This window comes from Sceloporus occidentalis, unplaced genomic scaffold (assembly GCF_023333645.1).
Source record: "Sceloporus occidentalis isolate IW3139 unplaced genomic scaffold, rSceOcc1.0.p SCAF_1, whole genome shotgun sequence".
Lineage (NCBI taxonomy): Eukaryota > Metazoa > Chordata > Lepidosauria > Squamata > Phrynosomatidae > Sceloporus > Sceloporus occidentalis.
This window is the reverse complement of record NW_028316981.1, coordinates 319833193-319854752: the sequence shown is the minus strand read 5'-3', so window position 1 is coordinate 319854752 and position 21560 is coordinate 319833193. Positions and strand designations below refer to the sequence as shown.

Sequence of the window (21560 nt, the reverse complement as noted above, 5' to 3'; positions counted from 1 at the left end):
TGCTATGAGTCGGGAGCATGTGGATGCTACGCACTCCCAAACCCTAGTTTAGCCCCGAGGGCACCACAAAGCACCTGTTTCTACTGGGCCTAAATCTAGCTCAACAGTCAGGCTACCATCAAGTTTTAAAAGATACCATTACAGATTTTTACATAGAATTTCAAACACAAATTATAAGACAATTTAATTACATAATACGAAAAATGCATTGGATTTAACTGATCAACAAGATTAAAGATTTACATTGTCCTGTGCTGTGTATGTAGATTGGGGCAGGAAGTTGTGGAAGACTATGGGATTGCATTAATCCCTGGGAAACCTTAGGTGTGCTGCACACACACACACACACCAATTTTAAGACCCCTGCTGTCTCCCAATCCAAACTAGAGACTGGGAGGGTCATTTTGCCATATTTTAGTCCCCACAAGGCCATTTTAGACCCAAGAAAAGCCTTTTCCAAAGCAGGAAGTGACAGCCACTTCCAGTTTACTTCCAGTTTTTGAAAAGGCCTTTCCTGGGCTTAAAATGGCCCAGCCTTTCCCCCAATAAAATGGTAAAAATGCTCCCCACACCCTGGGTCCCTGAGGACCACAAAAACAGCCTTACTTTGCCCAACACGCTATATATCATACAGAAGAAAAGCTTTATGCTGGTAGGACATGCAGCATAAAGCTTGATTCAAATACATTTCTCATGATTTAAAAAGTAACTTTGGGCAGTACAGACTAGTACAGGCTAGAAGCCACCCCTGTAATCCCCACGTCTGCGCTGCAGCATCCACATGCTGCAGCACTGACACACCACCCAAAAGAAGCTGCCTGGAGCAGCTTCTTTTTTGTGGCATCGCAAACAGGAAGGGGCACTGCCATGACGCCACTTCCTGCCAGAGATGTCCAGATGGTGTGTCATGCTTGCGTCATCATGGACTAGGGTTCCGGAGACTGCTGTTGGTGTGTGCTCCCGAACCCTACAATTGGCACCGCCACACCGCTTCCCGTCCATTTGTATTGTACCTTTGTTTCCATTGTTGCTGTTATGTGCTTTCAAGCTGAGTCCAGCTTATAAAAACCCTATCATATGATTTTTAATTATTCTGAATGCAGAAATGATGCTGTTACTAGTAGTACTATTGCCTTTTGTCTACTGTTAAGAGGGAGAGTGGCATACACGAAATATGGTGTTCCATGTTGGTTATGGCAGGGAAGAAAGTACAGGGAATCTAGCTCAGCTATTGGATTCCTCAACACTTCTGGGCCCTTTTACACTACACAGTTATATCACTATGATCCCACTTTAGCTGCTATGTCTGTGTTCTGGATTTTGTAGTTTTTTGAGGCCCTAAAGCTCTGTGGCTGAGAATTGTAAATGTCCCTCACCAATTTGCAAAACGAAGAATTCCATAGGAAGGAGCCACAGGAGTTAAAGTGGAAGCATAATGCTATTTAGTGCAAAAGGAACCCAGAAGTGTAGGAGAACCCACAAACACCTTAAGGAAAGGGAGAAGAAAAGGACGACAAAGTCCCTTTCTCTGAGTTTCCTTTTGCTCACACCTCACAGAATCCAAATCTATGTTTTTTCTTATCTTATCCTTGAAGGACTCAGATAGAAATATGGCCTTCTTACTGAATGAGAAAGAGATTTTCTGAAAGAAGCCTTACTGCTCTGATAGCTACCAAGTATTTTGACATTTGGGTAGTAAACTCAAAAATGGATGTGTAACATTTTACATTTCTTACATTAGTACCTGTGTCATTTTGTTACATTCCATTCTAAGTTCAATATAAACTTTATATTTTATTTATTTCATTTTTAAAATATATCTCCTGCCTTTCTGCCGACATGGGATCAAAGGCAGCTCATAGATCAAATAGAAGTATACCTAAGAAACAATGTTTATAATAACAAGGTTATTTAAAAAGTTTTAAAATATGTTCTCTATTTAAACAGCTTAAAATAATTAAAATGTAACAATGAGAATAAAGCGCACCCATCCCATTAAAAGACCCAGGCACAATAACCAATTAACCACCTGAAGATGATCTGAATAAAAATGTTTTGCCCGGAGGTGGAAGGAGAGCAAAGAGGGGACTCAGCCCGAAAAGGGCAGCCTGCCAGCGGCCTAATTTCCTCCAGATGGAAGCCGCAGCCGCCAAACCTCCGGCTTCCCTCCGGAGGAAAAAGGACCCAGGAAAACCAGGTTGTTTTCCTGCCTCAGGAAAAAGGGCACTCGCAAAGTAAGCAACGCGCAGCACCGTGGAGACACCGCGCAGCACTTACATTGCAATGGCGCCATGCCAAGCTAGGGTTAGGGACTGCGCGGTTGCCACATGATCCCTAAACCTAGCAACACTGCCGCCACGCTACAAATGGCCCATCTGTCTTGAGCCATAGCATCCTATAGGAGAGAGGTCCACAGCCTGGGAACTATTGGCACAACAAATCAGAACTAATCAACAATGAAAAGTATATTCATAAGGGTATGGGAAGGAAGACACAAAATGCAGAGCATTTGGTACGTTCTGAAGTCTTCTCTGACTTACTGCATAAGAGTTAAGTCTGCTCTTAGCAGCTACCAAACTGCTAAACTGCCACTTCTCTCTGACTTCTTTGACTGCGACCCAGTAAATAAAGGCTAAACTATAAGGGAATTCACTTAAGTGCTGAGACAGAGTTCAGTTGACTGGCTTTAGACTTTGTTTTTTAAAATCTTATATGGTGAATTAGATAAGGTTATGATTATTCAGAACAGATGCTTGTACACACATCAATCTATATTCACTGTAGATACCTTCAGAGAAACACGAGTACAGTGCTCATCTGTCCCAGCCAGCATGGCAAATGGTCCGGGATTAAGGCAGTTAAAGCCTCTGGAGCAAACTACATTGCCTACCTCTGTACCAGACGGACCCTACCTCAGCATCTACGACCTCAGTGATGTAGCGTGGGCTGAGAAGTGGCAGGCGCACATATTGTAGCAGCTCTGGCAGGGATGCTTCCCGTTCTTTCTTTGAGTGCTTCACCCAGTTAATAACTGCCTCAAAGACAGGTTCTTCAGAATCAACCTGTAAGAAAAGACATGGCACTAATCAGTCTTTTGCAGAAGACTCTGGATGACAAGGAAAGACTATTTCAGAAGCCAAGCAAAGATTGTGCTTCTGGTGCAGGAAAACTGGGAAAACACAATGGTGTTCGGATGGATACAAGCAGGTCTTTATAAGCGTTGGCCGTGGAGGACTCAAAGCCCCAGAGTCCTCCACGGCCAACGCTTATAAAGACCTGCTTGTATCCATCCGAACACCATTGTGTTTTCCCAGTTTGCCTTCCCTCCTTGCCAAATACCCCCCACTGGAGAGGAGACGCCGTCGGACATTTGGGCAGCATTTTTCTGGAGGGCTATAGACTGGATTTGCCTCCCTCCTCCTCAGTAACATCAGGATTAGGGAGACTCAGAGGGAGAGTGGCCTGTTCTAGTCCTAGTATGCTATTTGTAATTGGTTGTTATTTTTGCTGCCATTGGAGAGCTGGTGATGGTTTTATTGATTGTTATGTTATGCTTTGACTATCCTGCTATGTTATGTATTTGTAAAAAAATGTGTATAGTTACTGAAACTGTTATGTGCTTCATTCTTCTGTAATGCTGAGGGTTATGATTGGGAGGAGGTGGGGGTAAGGGATTGGCTTTGAAATGTGATTTTATTGTAATTTGCATTTTATTGTCATTTTCTGTTTTGTAATCCACCTTGATTCCTTTGAGAAAAGGCGCAATATAAATTTATTATTATTATTATTATTATTATTATATTTATTATGATATAAGCAGAGTGTAACTTCATTGCATAACTGCCCAAGATGTGATATGCATGAAGACTACAGTTCATACCATCCCCCCCCCCCCCCCAACAGAGAGACAAATGGGGATTTGCTCATGAAAGCAAAAAGCAACTCCTACAGTGTTAATCCAAGCCACAATACATTTTCAAGATATGGAATAGCATGCCAGTAATATGAAAACACCTCTCTTGTTTTGCTTGAAAAGAAAAATCATGGGTACAAACCATAAACAGGTTTATGTCTGAGGCTTTAGCAAGGACAATTTCTATTCTGCTTCAGTGTATATAAAATGCTAAGTTCTGAAAGTAAACATAACAGTTTCTTAGCTGCAAATGATTGCTTGAACAATTTTCCACAACTTACACAATTTTAAAACCACTTGTTTCCCCCCTTAAAATATTTTCTTGGAAAGAAGTATCAGCTTATAGCTCTCACAAGCAATGGCTCATTGTATTCAAGAAGAAAGAAACTCTTGTGTCCTTAGTTTTTTGTGGGGTTTTTGAGCTATGTGGCCATGTTCCATAAGAGTGTCTTCCTGACGTTGCGCCAGCATCTGTGGCTGGCATCTCTCAAGATGCTGGCAAAACGTCAGGAAGAAACTCTTCTAGAACATGGCCACATAGTCCAACCCCCCCCCCCCCAAAAAAAAAAACACAACAACTATGGATGCTGGCCATGAAAGCCTTCACTCTTGTGTCACTGTTTCATCCAGGCTGATGAACTATATTCACCAGGGCTATTACATCCTAGACCTCAAACTGAACCCTCAGAAAAGGACTATGATGACTTTACTAAATACTTTGTGGGGGAAATGGCTTGGATTTGTTCTGTCTTGGGACTCTACATGGAAGGCAGTGTCTGCAGAGGTAACTGAGGCACATACAGTGTCTAGCTTTGGTGGATGAGTTTCAGTTCCTTCATCATGATGATAGGGACATCTTGCTTGGAGAGGGGAGGCCAACCACAGCCTGGCTAATGAAAGCTGCCAGAGGAGGACTGGCCAACTGCGTAATGGAGGTTGAAAATGCCTTCCTGAAAGAGGGCTATGTTCCAACCTCTACAAAAGAAGAAATAATAAGACTTCTGTTGAGAAAAAACCAAACTTCACTGTACCCCTTCTCCCTCAGTAACTATTGGCGAGTCTCTAACTTCTTTCTGAGTAAGGTCCTAGAGTGAGTGGTAAAGACCTTCCTTGGAGGTCTTTAAACAGAGGCTGGATGGCCATCTGTCTTGGATGCTTTGATTGGGAGTTCCTGCATGGCAAAATGGGGTTGGACTGGATGGCCCTTGTGGTCTCTTCCAACTCTATGATTCTATGATTCTATAACACAACCCCAAGCATTCTGGATGAAACGGATTACCTGGGCCCCATCCAATCTGGGGTCAGGCCTGGTTATGGCCAAGAAACAGCCTTGAATGCCTTGGTGGATCATCTACACTGGCACAGGGTGAGTGTCTTCCTGTTGGTCCAGTGACCATGGGTTGTTTGGCTGATATGGAACTTGGCGGTATTGCTTTGCAGTGGTTCTGGTCTTTCTTGGCTGAGCATCGCCAGAAGGTGGTGCTGGGAAACAGCTGTTTAACATTTTGGCCATTACTCTGTGGCTCCACAGGGGTCAATATTGTTCCCTATGCTTTTCAACACCTACATGAAGCTGCTAGGAGAGGTCATCCAGAGCTTTGGGGCTAGGTCTCATCAGGATGCTGATAATACCCAGCTGTCATGCCAAAGACTCTGTGGTACCAGAGGATCTAATATGTCCTGTTATGCTTTTATCTATTGAGAGTCATGTTTGATTGTATTGTTTTTGTTTGTTGTTACTCACCTTAATCCAATACAGGGAGAGGCGGGATACAAATAATAATAATAATAATAATAATAATAATAATAATAATAATAATAATAATTAGCACTGAATCACTATCTGGATGTAATAAAAACTGGATGCAGGTGAACAGCCTGAGGCTTAATTCAGACAAGGCAGAAGTGCTGCTGGTCAGTAGGAAAACCAACCTGGGACTGGAATCACAGCCTCTTCTGGATGAGGTTGCTCAAATATGTAGCTTGGAAGTGCTCACGGACTCAGCGTTGCTCCTGGAAAGCCAGGTGGCTGAAATATCCAGGAGCACCTCTGCTAGTTTTGGCTCATGCGCCAGCTGTACCCTTTCCTGGGAAAGACAGGTCTGGCCACAGTGGTTCATGCCTTAGTTTTCCTCTTGATTAGACTACTGTAATGTGTTCTACATGGGGCTGCCCTTGCAAAGTGTTTGGAAGCTGCACTAGTGCAAAATGCAGCAGCCAGACCTGTGTCAGGGGTGCATTTTAGAGGCCATATAACACCGGTCTTGAAAGAACAGCACTGGCTTCCAATTTGCTTCTAAGCTCAATTCAAGGTACTACAAAGCCCTAAATGACTACGGACTGAGATATCTGAAAGACCACTTCCTCCCATATGAGTCTGAGCTCCTCAGAGGAGGCCCTATTGCATGCCCCACCTCCTCCTGAAGTCAAGCTGGTGGGTACAAGGAGCAGGGCTTTCTCTGTAGCAGTACCTTGACTGTGGACTTTACCCAAGCTTCAGGCAGGCAGCCAAAACAGTGCTGTTCTGTTGAAACTCCTGTTTTAACTGTTTCAAAACTGGATTCTAGGATTGTTTTTAGACTACTTTTAGAGTTTTAAAGAGTACTTTAATGTGTTTTTAAATGATTTTCCCTTTGTACTGTTTTAATTTGTTTGAATTTTAATCCCAAGGTTCATTGCCTCAAGAGCCCTTAGGGGCTGGGAAGAGATAAAATACTTTAAATAATAAAATATAATAAAAATAACCTTTAATCAATCAGCTTTTTCTACGAATAACCAGGAAGGCTCAGAAACACTTCCTAATGTTCTAGACTTCCCTTGTTAAACCATCCCACATCTCTCTTCTATTAAAACAACAAGCCTACCCTTACAGTTATGGCTCATTCTTGCTCAATGCATTTCCAGACACTTGTTTTTAGGCATCACACTATACCTGGAAATTTCAGTAAAGTTTATCCATGAACATTGCTGCATTTCACAGAGCATTTTGAATTAGATAGCATACTGGGCAGGTTTTTAAAAATCCAGTTTTTACATGCTCTTAGCCTACCTACAAGGATGATAGAATACCTAGTTTCCTTGCTGACTAATAAAATCAGAATCTTTTTTAAAATGTAGCACAATCCTATCCTCCCAACACCACATTGATGCTGTTTCCACTGGCCACAGGCTGCACAAAAAGGTGTTCTGTAAGTAACTACCACTAATGTACAATACAGAATGCTGCATCACTTCTATTTGCTAAGTAAGGCGCGTTACAGACCACCCGTTTGGGGCGGCCTGTAACCGGCCCTTTCCCCGCCAGATCAGGGCCTCAGCTGCCACAACGGCAGCCTCTGAGGCCCCAATCCGCCGCTTTCCAGGCTGCAGGGAAGCGGCAAAAGGCCTGGAAAGGGGTGTCCTTGGGGCTTCAAGCCCCAAGGACACCTGGCGGCAGCGGGGAGGAGGAGGAGAAAGGGGCTGCTTGGCCCCTTTCTCCCTTGCGTTGCTGGCGCAGCTGTGTAAAGGCTGCGGCAGCAACGCAAATCCTGGAAGGAGCTCCATTTCGGAGCTCCTTCTGGCGCCGCGGAAAGGGCACTCTATGCGCCCTAGCAAAGCGCGAGGACGTCATGTACACGCCGCCCCGTTTGGAGGCGGTGCATTCGTGACGTCGTAATGGCGGTGCCTATGTGTGTAGGGTGCTGCCATTTTGTACGTCCTGTGGACGTACTAGGGTTAGGCACGTGCATAAAGCACGCTTTTTAGGAGCCCTGGTGGTGCAGTGGTTAAAATGCCTGTACTGCAGCCATTCACTCAAAACCACAAGGTTGTGAGTTCAAGAGCAGCAAAAGGGCCCAAGCTCGACTCAGGCTTGCATCCTTCCAAGGTTGCTAAAATGAGTACCCAGACTGTTGGGGGCTAATTAGCTTACTTGCTAATTAGCTTACTTGCTGTTCACCGCTATGATCTTTGGAATAGCGGTATATAAATAAAACAAATTATTATTATTATTATTATTATTATTATTATTATTATTCCCTAGCCCTAGTACGTCCCCAGGACGTACTTTACACCCGTGCGGAATGGGCCTAAGTTTCTCCCTACTAACATTAATCCACACACAATTTTCTCCTTTGTCAGAGGGCAGATCTAGTGATCTTTTCCCCATTAGCTGCAATTTCCAATTCATATTCTAAAAAAATAAAATAAAATAAAATAAAATAAAATAAAATAAAATAAAATAAAGTGAGCATATCCTTATGAAGTAACAACCTATTTCCTTTAAAGGCTGCTAATAGTTGTATAGCCAGGGACAGACCAAACTGGGGTTCTGTTTAATAATTTTGGCAGCTTCTGACAATATTTTCCCTCACAAACTTGCTGACTTTGGGGCAGTACAAACGGGGGGCTAGAAGCCGCCCCTATAAGCTCCGCATCTGTGCTGCAGCATCCGCATGCGCATGCGCATGCTGCAGCACAGATGCAATCTCCAAAAGGAGCTAATCTAGGCAGCGCCTTTTTTGAGGCATCATAAGGGACAGAGGCCACTAAGTTTATGTAGAGCAGCCTTACAGGAAGTTAATACCTCTATTCAGAATTTTTAAGGGTTCCTTAGATTAAGCCAGTGTGTACTATACCTAAAGCATGTTTGCAAATAGCTTTTCAAGCAGTTTAATCAATTTGTCCTGTAAAATCTATTTCTCAAAGGTGTTTCAGCCCTTTTAAATTCCCATAAAATCAATCAATAAGCTGATAGCTGATATTTAATTTCCTTCTGCAGTCCTATTGAATGTGAGAAACAAAACTTTCCCCTTGATTTATATTAAGCGACTGCATCTCAAACTCTCATTTCCAGACGTGGATTCTTTTCTACTTCATAGGAATCATTATACTTCTTTTTATATGCACTAAGGTTTATTACGACGTCTAGCAGGAAAAAACAGAATTTATTCTCCAAGACCATTGGTTCTCAGAGAAAACCCCCCATTGCCTACTCGCTTTTGAACTTGATGGTAAAGGGTGGGATGGGGATTAACATGGGTTTATATGGTTGGGATCTATGCCAGGACCGTCAGGTGTATGCAGAGCCCTGGAATACGTCAGAAGCTTTAGAGACTGCACGCATGAATGAAGCTAGAGAACCACAAAGGCTAGAAATGTACCTTCATTTTGCAATGAAATCTGTAATTATCCAAATTCTAATACATACTTCATTCATTAATTCCTACCTTGTAGATAGTTCTGATTTGTTACATGCCAGAACTGTGTGGCATCTCTGCTACTGCTTCCTTCAGTGACAAACCAACTTTTACCTGTATTTCATCACATTTGATGAGCTTTCCCACTTCTTCTTGATTTAGGCGTATAAACTCTTCATGTTGAACTACATCCGGGAAGTGCTTCTGGCTAAAGGCTTCAGCTGCCTGCATTAAGTCAACACAATGGTGTCTTTCAGCAAAGTCTCGGATGCCCAAACAGTTGGAGGGATCCAACTGGCTTTCTAGGAACTCACAGCAAGCCTGCTTTACTCCTGTGAAGAAAATAATAGTTTGTCATCAATATGCCCAGCATTTCAGAGAACCAGATTCTTTTTCACAGTGAGAAGATTATATCAGATACTACTGGCATCTCTTGTACAGGTCAGCTTGGTGGATAGAAAGCTATCTTTATTGTTTCTTTAGTCTTCCATTTCTTTGCTAGGGTCCTAATTGTCTTTTGTTTGTTACAGAGTCAGTAGCAACTTAATAAAGCACATTATCTTCTTAAGAAATTGCTTTATATCTCTGAATTCTCTGAAGATGCCAGCCACAGATGCTGGCGAAACGTCAGAAAGAAACTCTGCTAGAACATGGCCACAGAGCCCCCACAAAAAACTAAAAATGACTTTATATCAATCACATTCAAACAACAAGCCAGGATTCAAGAGAATTCCATCTTATTCAATATGAGCCCATGTATTGTTGCATGTTCTGTTTGCAGTGGAACAGGCTAAGCAAGCAGAGTTCTTAGGTCTATGACTTGCTTACTGTGACAAGTGGGAAGAAGGTTCCATGACACCAAACCAAATGTACATTGTTTTTGCCGTTACCTTTTAGTTGAAGCAGACAGGCTGCTGGGAGCAACTCTTGCACATTCTCCACTGTCACATGAACAGTTTCTGTGTACACAAAGTCCAGCAATATTTCCATAGTTGAGGCTGTTAGCCCTTGGATATTTACATAGGGTTTTTCCTTCTCTGAAAGCTGGAAATTGAAAATCAGAAAAACAATTTTATTTTCTAGGATATGATCCCTACTAGAAAACGTTTTCAAACAATTTTAGAATTTAATAATAATAATAATAATAATAATATACACATGCAAAATGAAATGTGCCAAATTGTTCATTTCGTCATTACCAGAAACAAACAAATAAAACATTAAAGTTAAAACTGTCTATACTTAAAATTATACCTATAACTTTATGGATAAAGTTACATTTACGTATAATATCGTATTTTCTTAATAGACTTAACTCAAAAAGTTGGAATTTGCAGAAGAACATGTGAACTGCAAAGGAAAGTTAGCATTACCTAATATCTTGTTGCTTTCTAAACACATCTAGTAACTGTATAATGCTATTTTTCTTCAATAATTTAATTATGTTTCTGATGACAGTTCATTCATTATAGGATACATAATTTCTTGTATATAAATACTTTTGCAGTCAAGTCATATCCATATTTACTTAGAAGCAAGTCCCATTACTTTACATCTGAGGAGGTACAGAAGTGCAACAACCTACACAATCTTATACACCTTCACTCAGAACAAACATCAATGCACTTTCGGAAATGTGCAAGCAAGATTGCAGCATTAATGTTATTTCTGCACTGTTAAATCTATATCGCAAGCATTTTTCCTATTTGCAGGAATGAATGTGTCTCTCGTATACCTTCCATACCTCGCTGGTGAACATAGCACAGAAGTAGTCACTGCAAGCAGCTAACACAATACGGTGGGTTGGAAAGTCTTTTTGCTCCACACGCAGGGCCACATCACACAATGTGTTCTTTTTTCGCAGAGAGTTCATTGCATGGAGAATGGAGTTGGGATGAGAATTGGTCATTATATTTTTAGGAGCCATAGTGAGTTACTCCAGTCAACAAGAGAGCTGAGAAGGCAGGTTCAAAGTATGAGTAACCTGTGAAGAAAAGAAGCTGCTTCACTGATGCTATCGGATGAATATACGCTTTATAAATAAAGGTTAATAATAATAATATAAGGCCAAACGTAACAAAGTCTAACGGTGAAGAAGGAGGAACACTTCTGCTTATCTACAAAGTGGCTTGTAGAGCATCCTTCTTTTTTCTGTCTCTAACTCTTCCCCTCAGTTACATTTCAATAACCACTTCTGCCTATTTGGACACATTTTTAAAGAAAAAAACGGCTCAGCTATTGCATATCTATTTAATATAATCATAATAATAATAATAATAATTTGTTTTGTTTATATACCGCTATTCCAAAGATCATAGCAGTGAACAGCAAGTAAGCTAATTAGCAAGTAAGCTAATTTGCCCCCAACAGTCTGGGTTCTCATTTTAGCTCCCTCCTCGGAAGGATGCAAGCCTGAGTCCAGCTTGGGCCCTTTTGCTGGTCTTGAACTCGCAACCTTGTGGTTTCGAGTGAATGGCTGCAGGACAGGCATTGAACCACTGCGCCACCAGGGCTCCATCAAATGAGTGCTGGGTGACACCAACATAATATAAAGCTGCAGACTAAGACAATACAAACATTAGGTGCAAGGAGAAGGTATGGCAGAGGTTGACCAATGACTGTCCAGAGGAACATAGTGATGAACCTTTATACTCGGAGTGTCTCTCTTATTACAAATATTTCACTTTAATATAGATGTTACAAAGGTACTAAAAGACATACAAGCTCTTCCAAAATATACTGGAAGAATTTCTGTATTTGCCAAAGTGGTAAAAATGGTAGGTAAGAGCTATTAAGGTATGTTTAGATCTCACAGCAGAAAACTCAGACCAACGTTACTATAAAGTAATGGTTAAGAGGTGGTATGATAGCCCTATTTAGGCATTTGAAGGAGTGTCACATTGAGGATGGAGTAAGCTTGTTTTCTGCTGCTGCAGAGAATAGGACACAGAGCAATGGATGCAAACTGCAGGAAAAGAGATTGTACCTCAACATTAGGAGAACCTTCCTGACAGTGAGAGCTCTCTGACAGTGGAATATACTCCCTCAGAGTTTGGTGGAGTCTGCTTCTTTGGAGGCCTTTAAGCAGAGGCTGGAAGGCCATCTGTCGGGGTGCTTTGATTTTGAGTTCCTGCATGGCAGAATGGGGTTGGACTGGATGGCCCTTGCAGTCTTTTCTGACTCTATGATTCTATAAATACCATCTAACATTCTGTTAGTGTTTTAAAGCAGCAGTAGGAAACCTGCTACTGGTCAAGAGCCTAAATCCAACGGCATCAATGAGAACTTGTATATGTTTTGTGGATTCAATTTGTTTATTTTAGTTAGAATGAACAAGTGGATTAAAGTTCAGATGTTTTGGATTCCAACACCCATCATCCCCAGCTAATATTACCAAGAACTGGGAGAATCATAGTCCAAAATACCTGGAGGGCACCTGTTCCTCCTTCAAACCACTTAAAATGTTTCATGCATGTGATCTTAATCATGACAACATCCTTGTAATGCAAATCGGTATCATCGTCCAAACTACAAATGGGAAACTAAGGCTAACATATAGTTGCTTGTCTAAGCCACTTATGAACCCGTACAGACAGGCCAAAATACAGCTGCTTTGGTTCACTTTGTAGGTATGCTGTTTAAATGATACATGCATCCCAAGAGGTCAGAAGCCGCGCCAACGTCACGCTCTAGCCCCAAGGTCTGGAGCACAGTTTTGGTGTAGCTTCTGGCCTCTTAAGATGCATGTGTCATTTAAACAGGATACCTCCAAAGTGACCCGAAGCAGCTTTATTTTGGCCTGTCTGTATGGGCCCTATGACATTCAGATATGGGGTAGAAAATCTTCCAGGGAAAAAGATAGGTAAATTTCCAAAGTGCTATATTTTGCTTACTACATATATCTATAGTTGCTTCTAGTCATTTGTATAAGAAGACAAGCACTGATAATGCTCAGCAGAATAACTAACAAATGAATATGTTGCTAAGCTTCTTTCTAGGTCACAAAATCTATTGCTTCTCAATCAGTCACAGGTACAAGTGGTCAGGACAAAATGTGATGTTGCTGTATGCACAGACTCAGAGACAGCCATGAGTGTAACAGAACGTTTAGCTGGCTGTATAGATTCAGATGTTTCTCGGTTTGAAACTTTTGAGTCAGTGAAGCTAAAATCTCAGATAATTGGAGGAGTGAAGGCTCCACAGCCATACCTTAGTATGTTCACGATATTATGGCGTCTGCTTGCAATCCTAATAACTAATCTCTTAAAAATAGATGGGATTTGCAAAAGAAGAATGAGCAAATCAATACTGCGTTAAAATCTGAACTTCATTTAAACTGTCACAATCCTTATCTCTATGCCCAGCAAGCCAAGAAACATATTTCCCAGGGGTAGAGCAAACTTAGTCCAAAGTAACTTCTGAATGGGCAGGCACTGTGTCATTCACAAGAAGAAGACTTTGCACATGTGTTTTCTGACCATTTCAGTGTTTTATATCTTTAGCCATTTTCCTCGCAGTGCAAATCCTTAGATACTTGAGAAAATCAATTTCAGAATGAATTCTGTTCACTAACACTAATGAAACAGAGCCCTTATTAAGGGACACAGTCCATCAAAGGTGAACTCCCCAATGAACTATACTCCCAAATAACTACAATTCCTAGAATAATCCCCAAAGGCAGAAATCAGGCAAGGAACCCCAAGAGCTTACACAACTGAGCTGTACTACCAAGCAGAACTCACCGTCAGAATAGGCAATGTGGCCAATATGCAGGGATTACTCTGGCTTTTTGCGTTCAATCGCCAATGCATTCATTCAATGACAATTTGGCACTCGAATTTTTTAGTCAAAGCCTGACTCTCAAACAAAAACCAGACACGAGGTTAAAATATACTGTACTGTACTACCTTTCAAGTGTAATCTGGGAATACACTCATACTATCAAAACAGAGAATATGGCAATACTTCTGTTTTTCAACATGGGAAAGCAGCTCATAGGGGTGTATCTAAAGGCACCAGACCCAGTCTGATCTTGGAAGCTAAGCAGGGTCAGCTGTGGTTAGTATTTGGATGGCAGGCAGCTAATGAATAATAGATGCTGTAGCTTATATTGTGTTCCCCATCACCATGTATTTATGTGAGAGCTGGACAGTGAAAAAAGTGGCTAAGAACAAAATCAATTCATTTGAGATGTAGTGTTGGAGAAGAGTGCTGAGGGATAGCATGGATGGCAATGGCAAACCGCCTCTGAAGAAACCTGCCAAGGAAACCCCATGATATGGCCTTAGGGTCTTGAAGGCACACAACAACAACAATGAGCAGAGTAGGGGAGAAATAAACATTGACCCACCTTCGTGATATGTTTGTTTTCAGCGATGGAGATGGAGACATCCCTGATGCTGGGTTTGGCTTCCATGATTCGCTCCGAGGCAGGAAACAGAAACTCTTTTGCTGAGCTACCTCCAGGAGGAGCACAGCCCCAAGCAACTCCAGTCATTGTTACAGCTAGCTAAGAATAGTAGTAACTTGCTAAATTTAGAACAGTAAACAGCTATAACATGTAGAAGAAGAAACAGAATAAACAGCCATGAGAAGTGGAACACTCAGTTCAGGGTGGGAAGGATGCCTCTGTCTCCATTGCTGAAAACAAACATATCACGAAGGTAGGTCAATGTTTATTTTTCCAGCGACAGAGCGGAGACATCCTTAATGCTGGGACAAACCAAAGCTTATGGAGTAGGGAGGGCGAACTGAGGAAATTAATTTTGATTTTTGTGGATAGATTGAAGCACATGTCTACCGAAGGAAGCTTCAGAAGACTGAAAGGCATCCAAGCGATAGTGGCGCACAAAGGTAGAAGGGGAAGATCATGTAGCTGCCCTACAAATATCGGCAAGAGGAGCATTGGTAGAGAAGGCAGCAGAGGCAGAAGCACTGTGAGTGGAGTGAGCGAAAATAGTGCCTGGAAGAGGATCACCGGAGCACTCATGGCAGGTGGAGGAGATACAGGTCCTAATCTGTCTCAACAGAGTCGTGGAGGAGACCTTTTTTCCCTTGCATCTTTCATGAAAGGACACAAAGAGACTGTCGCTGAACCGGAATTGACTGGTGCGATCTATATAGATTCACAGGGCCCTTTTAACATCTAAAGCATGCCAGAGCCTTTCAAGGTCTTTTTTGGGATTAGGGCAAAAAAGGGAAGGATAATTTCTTGGGCCTTGTGGAAGGCCGAATTGGCTTTTGGAATGAACGATGGATCTAGTCGAAGGATGACAGAATCTTGCCTGAAAATACATAGTTCATCTCACACCGAGAGGGCTCCCAATTCTGAAATTCTTTTGGCTGAGGTGATGGCTGTCAAGAACAAGGTTTTTAAGGTTAGGAACTTAAGATCTGTCTTTGTAAGAGGTTCAAAGGGGGCTCTACTGAGGGCAGAAAGAACCTTGTGAAGATCCCAGTTGGGAAATCTGTGAACCGTATGAGGTTTAATCAGATAAGCCGCTCTCAAAAAACACCTGATGTAGGGTTGAGAAGATATACCGGCTGCCTTTTTGGGAGGAAGAGCTGAAACTATGGCAGAGACCTGCCTTTTGAGAGTGTTTGGTCGGAGTCCTTTGTCTAATCCATCTTGAAGGAAGAGGAGAAGAGTGGAGACAGTGATGGACCAATGATTGATCTTTTTTAGGTTAGACTACCTGAGAAAAGCACAATAGGTAGATTTATAAATTCTCGTAGTAGACTGACGTCTAGACCTGAGAAAGGTGTCTATGATCTTGGGATGAATGCCATCTTTCAATAGGAAGGCGCGTTCAGCTTCCAGGCGTGGAGGTTTAGCCAGTGGGGGTCTGGGTGGTGGAACTGACCCTGGATTAGCAGGAGTGGCCATGTCGGAAGTTTGAAGTGGTCGTGAGATGATGTCAGGAGATCGGAGAACCATGACCTTCTTGGCCAGTAAGGCGCTACCAGAATCAGATGGGATTTTCCTCTTTTTTGCTTTTTTAGGCACTGAGATATCATGGGCGTGGGAGGAAAGGCATATAGGAGACCTCTGGGCCAGGGAGACTGGAGGGTATCAATCTGTTCTGCCCCCGGGACAGGAACCGTGAGAAGAACCTGAGAACTTGATGGTTTGTGGGAGAGGCAAACAGATCCACCTGGGGAAGGCCAAACCTTGTTATAATGATTTGGAAGGCCTGAGGGTGTAGACTCTTGGGGACTCCATTTTCCTTGAGCGTAGAGGTGACCCAGGGTGGCTCCCCACCCTCTCAGGCATCAATTGGATTTGAGGAAGAGTCCAAATGAGTCAGCCTTGGTAAAGAGCCTGTGATGTCCACCACTTCCAAGACTTTTTTATGGCTTGGTGGAATTGGGATATTGAGATGTTGAGAAAGAGCTATCTGTTTTTGGTATGGTAGGAGAAGTCACTGAAGTTGTCTCAAATGAAACTGGGCCCAGGGAACACAGGTCATGGACGCAATCATTAGGCCCTGGAGTCTGGCAAGCAACAGAAGATCTGCTGAGTGGGCGCGCCGAAGTCGGAAAATGAGTTGTTGAATGGTGTAGATCCGGTCTTTGGGTAGAAAGGTCTTGCTCTCAGATGTTGGATCCGTTGAGAGGGAACCAGGTGGTTCTTGCCATGATTGACCAGAAAACCATGGGCTTTAAGGGAGGAGAGGATGAAGCCTACGTTGTGGGAGCACTGAGTTCGAGATCCCGTCCTGATGAGGAGATCATCCAGATAAGGATGGGTGTGGATCCGTTGTAGTCTCCAGTGAGCCACCAGGGCCACCATGATTTTGGTGAAGACCCTGGGGGCTGATGAAAGGCAGAAGAGCAGGGCCCGATATTTGAAGTGTCAATCTTGATATGCGAAGCGTAGAAATCTCCGATGTTCTGGATGAACTGGAACGCGAAGATAAGGCTTCGTCAAATTGAGAGATGCGAGAAAGTCTGAGGGAGATAGGGCCTCCAGGATGGACTTGAGGGTCCATTCAGAAGCGGCATCTTCTGATGGATCTGCTGACCTGTTTGAGGTCTAAAATGGCTCTCCAGGATTTGTTGCGCTTTGGAACAATGAAGAAGATGGAATAACACCCAGAAAAGCATTTTGAAGATGGAACCATCTCGATCGCTCGGATTTGGGAGAGGTGATTGATGGCTTGAAGAACCAGGGAATGTTTGTGAGGATTGAGGGATCTGGGAGAAGAGATGAAGAAGTCATGTGGAATTCAGTGAAAGTTGATCCAGTAGCCCTCGGAGAGGATAGAGACGACCCACTTGTCCGAAGTGGTGGTCTCCCAGATGTGGGCATAAAGCTAGAGGCAACAGCACACCTCGGGAAGCCGGGAGTCAGAACTTGGGTCCATTTTTTGGTTGTTTGTTGTTGTTTGTATTAGTTGTGGAATCTTGGTAGTTGTTGTTTGATCTTCCAAATCCTCTGGACTGTTGTTGGCGAGGCTGATATTTTCACTCTGACCACTGTTGTCTACCATATCTGCCCTCTCTAGCTTTGGAGGAGGGAAAGGAGGATTTGGAGGAATGAAAACTGGACTGAGCCTGGTGAAAGGAACGCTTGTCCTCTCGCTGCTGGGTGGAGGGCAGAGCCTTTTTCTTGTCTTTAGTCTCAACCAGAATAGGGTCTAAAACTTCCCCGAACAGCTTGGTCCCTTAGAAGGGAGCCATGGCCAGGTTTTGTTTAGACCGAGGATCAACCTGCCAAGATTTTAGCCATATTTGTCTCCTAACAGGAATAGAGGCTGCTTGAGCTCTAGCACTCAATTGGATGATGTCAAGACTGGCATCTGAGGCAAGGGACATGACCTTTAGGAGCTTATTGATGCCCTGTCTTAACTTCACATCAGATTTGGGGAGCTGTTGAAGAATTTCTTTGGCCCATATACAGGCTGCTCTAGAAAAAACTGAGATGGTGGAGGCAGCCTTGATAGACATGGAGGAGGCCTCAAAAGACTTTCTCAGGGCCGAATCAGCATGTTTATCTTCAGGGTTTCTAACAGAGTCTTCTCCATCTTTGGCGTAGATAGCAGAAGATAATAAGGCAGAAACCAGGGCATCAACAAGAGGAACTTGTAGTTTTTGGAGGACAGGTTGCGGGGGGGGGGGGGTTGTAAAACTTTTTGGCTGGCAATGGAGAGGGCCTGGCGGACGCAGGCTTGGCCCATTCATCAGTCACAACTCTCATGAAACCAGCTGGAAAGGGAACATGTTGGTAGAATTTGGTTTTGGAAAACGTTCTTCCTTTCCCTGGGGGAGGGATGGATCAGAGGGTTTGGGAATTTCAGAGGGAATCGAGAGATCTAAGGCTCTGATGGCTTTTTTCAAAAGCACTGGAAAATCCTCTGACTGAAAAAGTCTAGCAGAATTAGGAGTAGACTGTGGAAGGCCGTCTTCCTCAAGGGAAAGTGCACCTTCTTCATTATCGGTGTCTAAAATGGTCTGAGTGGGGAAAGACTCTTCATCCTCAGAGGAGTGGGAGGAAAAATGGCTCTAGGATTGTTGTTTTATGGTCATGGCCAGCAGATGGCGCCTTCCTTTTGAGCGGGAGCTTAGCCTTGGACAAAATGACTGCTGGCTTTTTAGAGGCTTTTGTAATAGAGGGGGCCCTTGGCTTAAACCTTCCTCTCTCAGAGGCGGGAATCGTTGAGCTGGCATGGGGAGACAGCGAGGGCAAGTTGGATGAGGAACTCCCAGTCGCGGGACCTTGGGTGGCCTGGGTTGTTTGGAGGGCTGTTCGCTGGGATGGGAGGCATAACAAGGGGCCCCCAGAGGGAGCCTCAGTTTGACCAGAAGCCAGAGGAGACTGTTGGAGGGAAAGGAGGGAAGGCAAAAGGCTTGCCATCTCCAGATTAAAGAGTTGTTGGAGGGAATAATAATAATAATAATAATATTTATTTGTATACCGCCCTCTGGCAAACCAATCCGGGCGGTTAACAACAGTAAAATATAAAATATCACAATTAAAAACACTTTATCCCTCCCCCCCTTAAGACAGTATTAAATAATATAACATATTAAAAATACAATATCAAGGATAAAAACAGCAATTAAAACTAAAAACCCTGATATCCCTGTTGATCCTCAACAGCCAATCCCTCAACCCTGCTGCAACCGAGTTGTCCTCTGCCGCCAGCTCCAGGCTTGTGGAGCATTGGATGTGGCAGTGCGCCTTTAAGTTTGGAGATAAGGGATCTCCCTCCTCCAAACACATGGCATCAGAAGGTAAGCGCTGCTTGCCCAGGGCCTGCAGAGCAGAAGCCTGGGGCGGCGCGGGGGCCGTCCTGCGAGACTTGCCCAACATCCCTGGGCTGTTGGAGTCCGGGGAGGAGGTCAGGAGACAAGCCCCAGTTCGCCCACAACTAAGGAAGGAAGGGTTTTTTTGGGAGGGGGAATGAGGGGGGGTCAGAAGGACGGGGGAGTAAGGAAAAAATGAGGAGAAAGGGGCAAGAAACGTAGAAGCGAGAGGCTCAAGAGGAGAGCGAGGAAAAGGAGGTCTAGTTGGAGTGAGGCAGGAACTAGACTGGAGTTGCTCTGGGGCTTGCTCTCCCTGGTGGCAGCTCAGCAAAAGAGTCTCTGTTTCCTGCCTCGGAGCGAATCATGGAAGTCAAACCCAGCATTAAGGAGGTCTCCACTCCATCGCTGGAAAACAGGATCTTGGAGAAGCCTCCTCCACAGGGTTGCCATGAGTCCTGGTTAACTCAAGGGCAGTTAACAACAACAAAGAAAGGCTCTGTTTCAGAGCAAGGAATTAGCAAACCACCTCTGAGCATTCCTTGCCTAAGAAACCCTAAGAAACTCACAAGGTCGCCATGAGCTGAGAGGTGACTTGAAGCCACAAGGTACACAAAAGGGTAAATCGTAGTGGGGGAATTTCTTTTAAAAAGACACTAAGCTTCAGGAAATAAGAAGAAAACTAGGAATGGGAAGGACAGCTATGAAATAACTAGAAAAGATCCTAAAGAGCAAAGATATAAAACTGAGCGTGAAAGTTAGAATAGTACAAGCCATTGTATACTTCTCTATTAGCATGTATGCTAGAAAGTGGATAAGAAGAAAATCAATTCATTCAAGATGTAGTGCTGGAGAAGAGTGCTGAGGATCCCATGGACAGCCAAAAAGATAAGCAAATGGGTCCCGGAACGGATCAAGCTTGAAATCTCCCTGGATGCCATGATGATTAAATTGAGGCTGTCATACTTTGGCCACATCATGAGAAGGTATGAATAACTGGATAAGACAATAACGCTATTTAAAGTAGAGGGAAGCAGAAACAGAGGAAGACCATATGCCAAATGGGTGGACTCCATCAGGGAGGCCATGGACCTGAGTCTACAAGACCTATGCAGAGCAGTGAAGAATAGGGGCAGGGTAACCAGATGCCCTCCTTTCCCAGGGCATAGCCTACATTTCAACCTTCTGTCCAGGAGGAATTCCAAATTGTCTTCCATTTTGAGCCTGACTGAGAAGCACGAAATTACATCTATATTAGTGTTTTTAGCTTTTATTTAGTTCTGTCCTTTTTATTTTGTAATGTGTGGTGCCTTGTCCTCCTTTACAGTTAGGACATCTGGTCACCCTGGAACAAGTGCCGTTGGAGGTACTTCATCCCCAGGGTCACCATGAATTGGAGTCAGCTGCAGGGCAGTCGACAACAACAAACCAAGGCTATTACAGTGGGCCCTTGGTATCCGCTGGGGTTTGTTCCATGACCCACTGGGGATACCAAAATCCGTGGATACTCAAGTCCCATTATCTACAATGGCATAGTAAAATGGAGTCCCTTATATAAAATGGTAAAATCAAGGTTTGCTTTTTGGAACATTTATTGTTATATATATATGTGTGTGTGTGTGTGTGTATTTTCAAACTGTGGATGGTTGAATCCATGGATAAAGAATCCATGGATATAGAAGGCCAACTGTATTTCAGAGTTTAGTGCTCAGATGGGAGACTGCCAGGTGCTGCAGGCTATATTTCAGAGGAAGGAGCTGGAAAAGCACCTCTGAATATTCCTTGCCTAAGAAAACCCTATGAAATTCATGGAGCTGCCTTAGATCAACAGGCAACTTGAAGGCACACACACACACACACACAACATACACCCCCATCACACATATGCTGTCCAAGGGGCTGATGAAAGCTGTAGTCTGTCAACATCTGGTGGGCTATAGGATGCCCCCTCAGTTGAAAGGAAACCAACTGTATGCAATGAAGGAAACAGAGCCAGAGCCCCCTCCCTCCAGGTTTCAGCCTTTGGAGAAGAGAAGAGAGTGGAAAGAGATTCAACACCAGAGATGGTCCTCTTTTACATGGAAAGAAGCAAATGTGTCTTCACACAAACACACACACACACAAACACACACACACACACACACACACACACACCCTTTGATTCTCTCAGTGTCCCTTCCGAATTATCATGGCCCCACAGAGATTCCCAAGAGGAGGCCTGGCAG

General features: G+C 43.5%; 1 protein-coding gene and 1 pseudogene across 1 annotated transcript in view; one reads left to right on the top strand and one right to left on the bottom strand.

Moving 5' to 3' along the window:
• LOC149324290 (uncharacterized) overlaps positions 1-21560 on the top strand; it is a 380857-nt pseudogene that overhangs the window by 253212 nt on the left and 106085 nt on the right.
• LOC149324292 (kelch-like protein 12) overlaps positions 1-21560 on the bottom strand; it is a 43555-nt gene that overhangs the window by 21791 nt on the left and 204 nt on the right. The window contains exons 2-5 of the mRNA XM_089498717.1: positions 10835-11074; positions 9981-10134; positions 9205-9422; positions 2913-3062 (exon numbers count right to left, since the gene is read on the bottom strand). Coding sequence (XP_089354843.1) covers positions 2913-3062; positions 9205-9422; positions 9981-10134; positions 10835-11017 — 705 coding nt within the window. The 5' untranslated portion in view covers positions 11018-11074. The remainder of the gene's footprint in view (positions 1-2912; positions 3063-9204; positions 9423-9980; positions 10135-10834; positions 11075-21560) is intronic.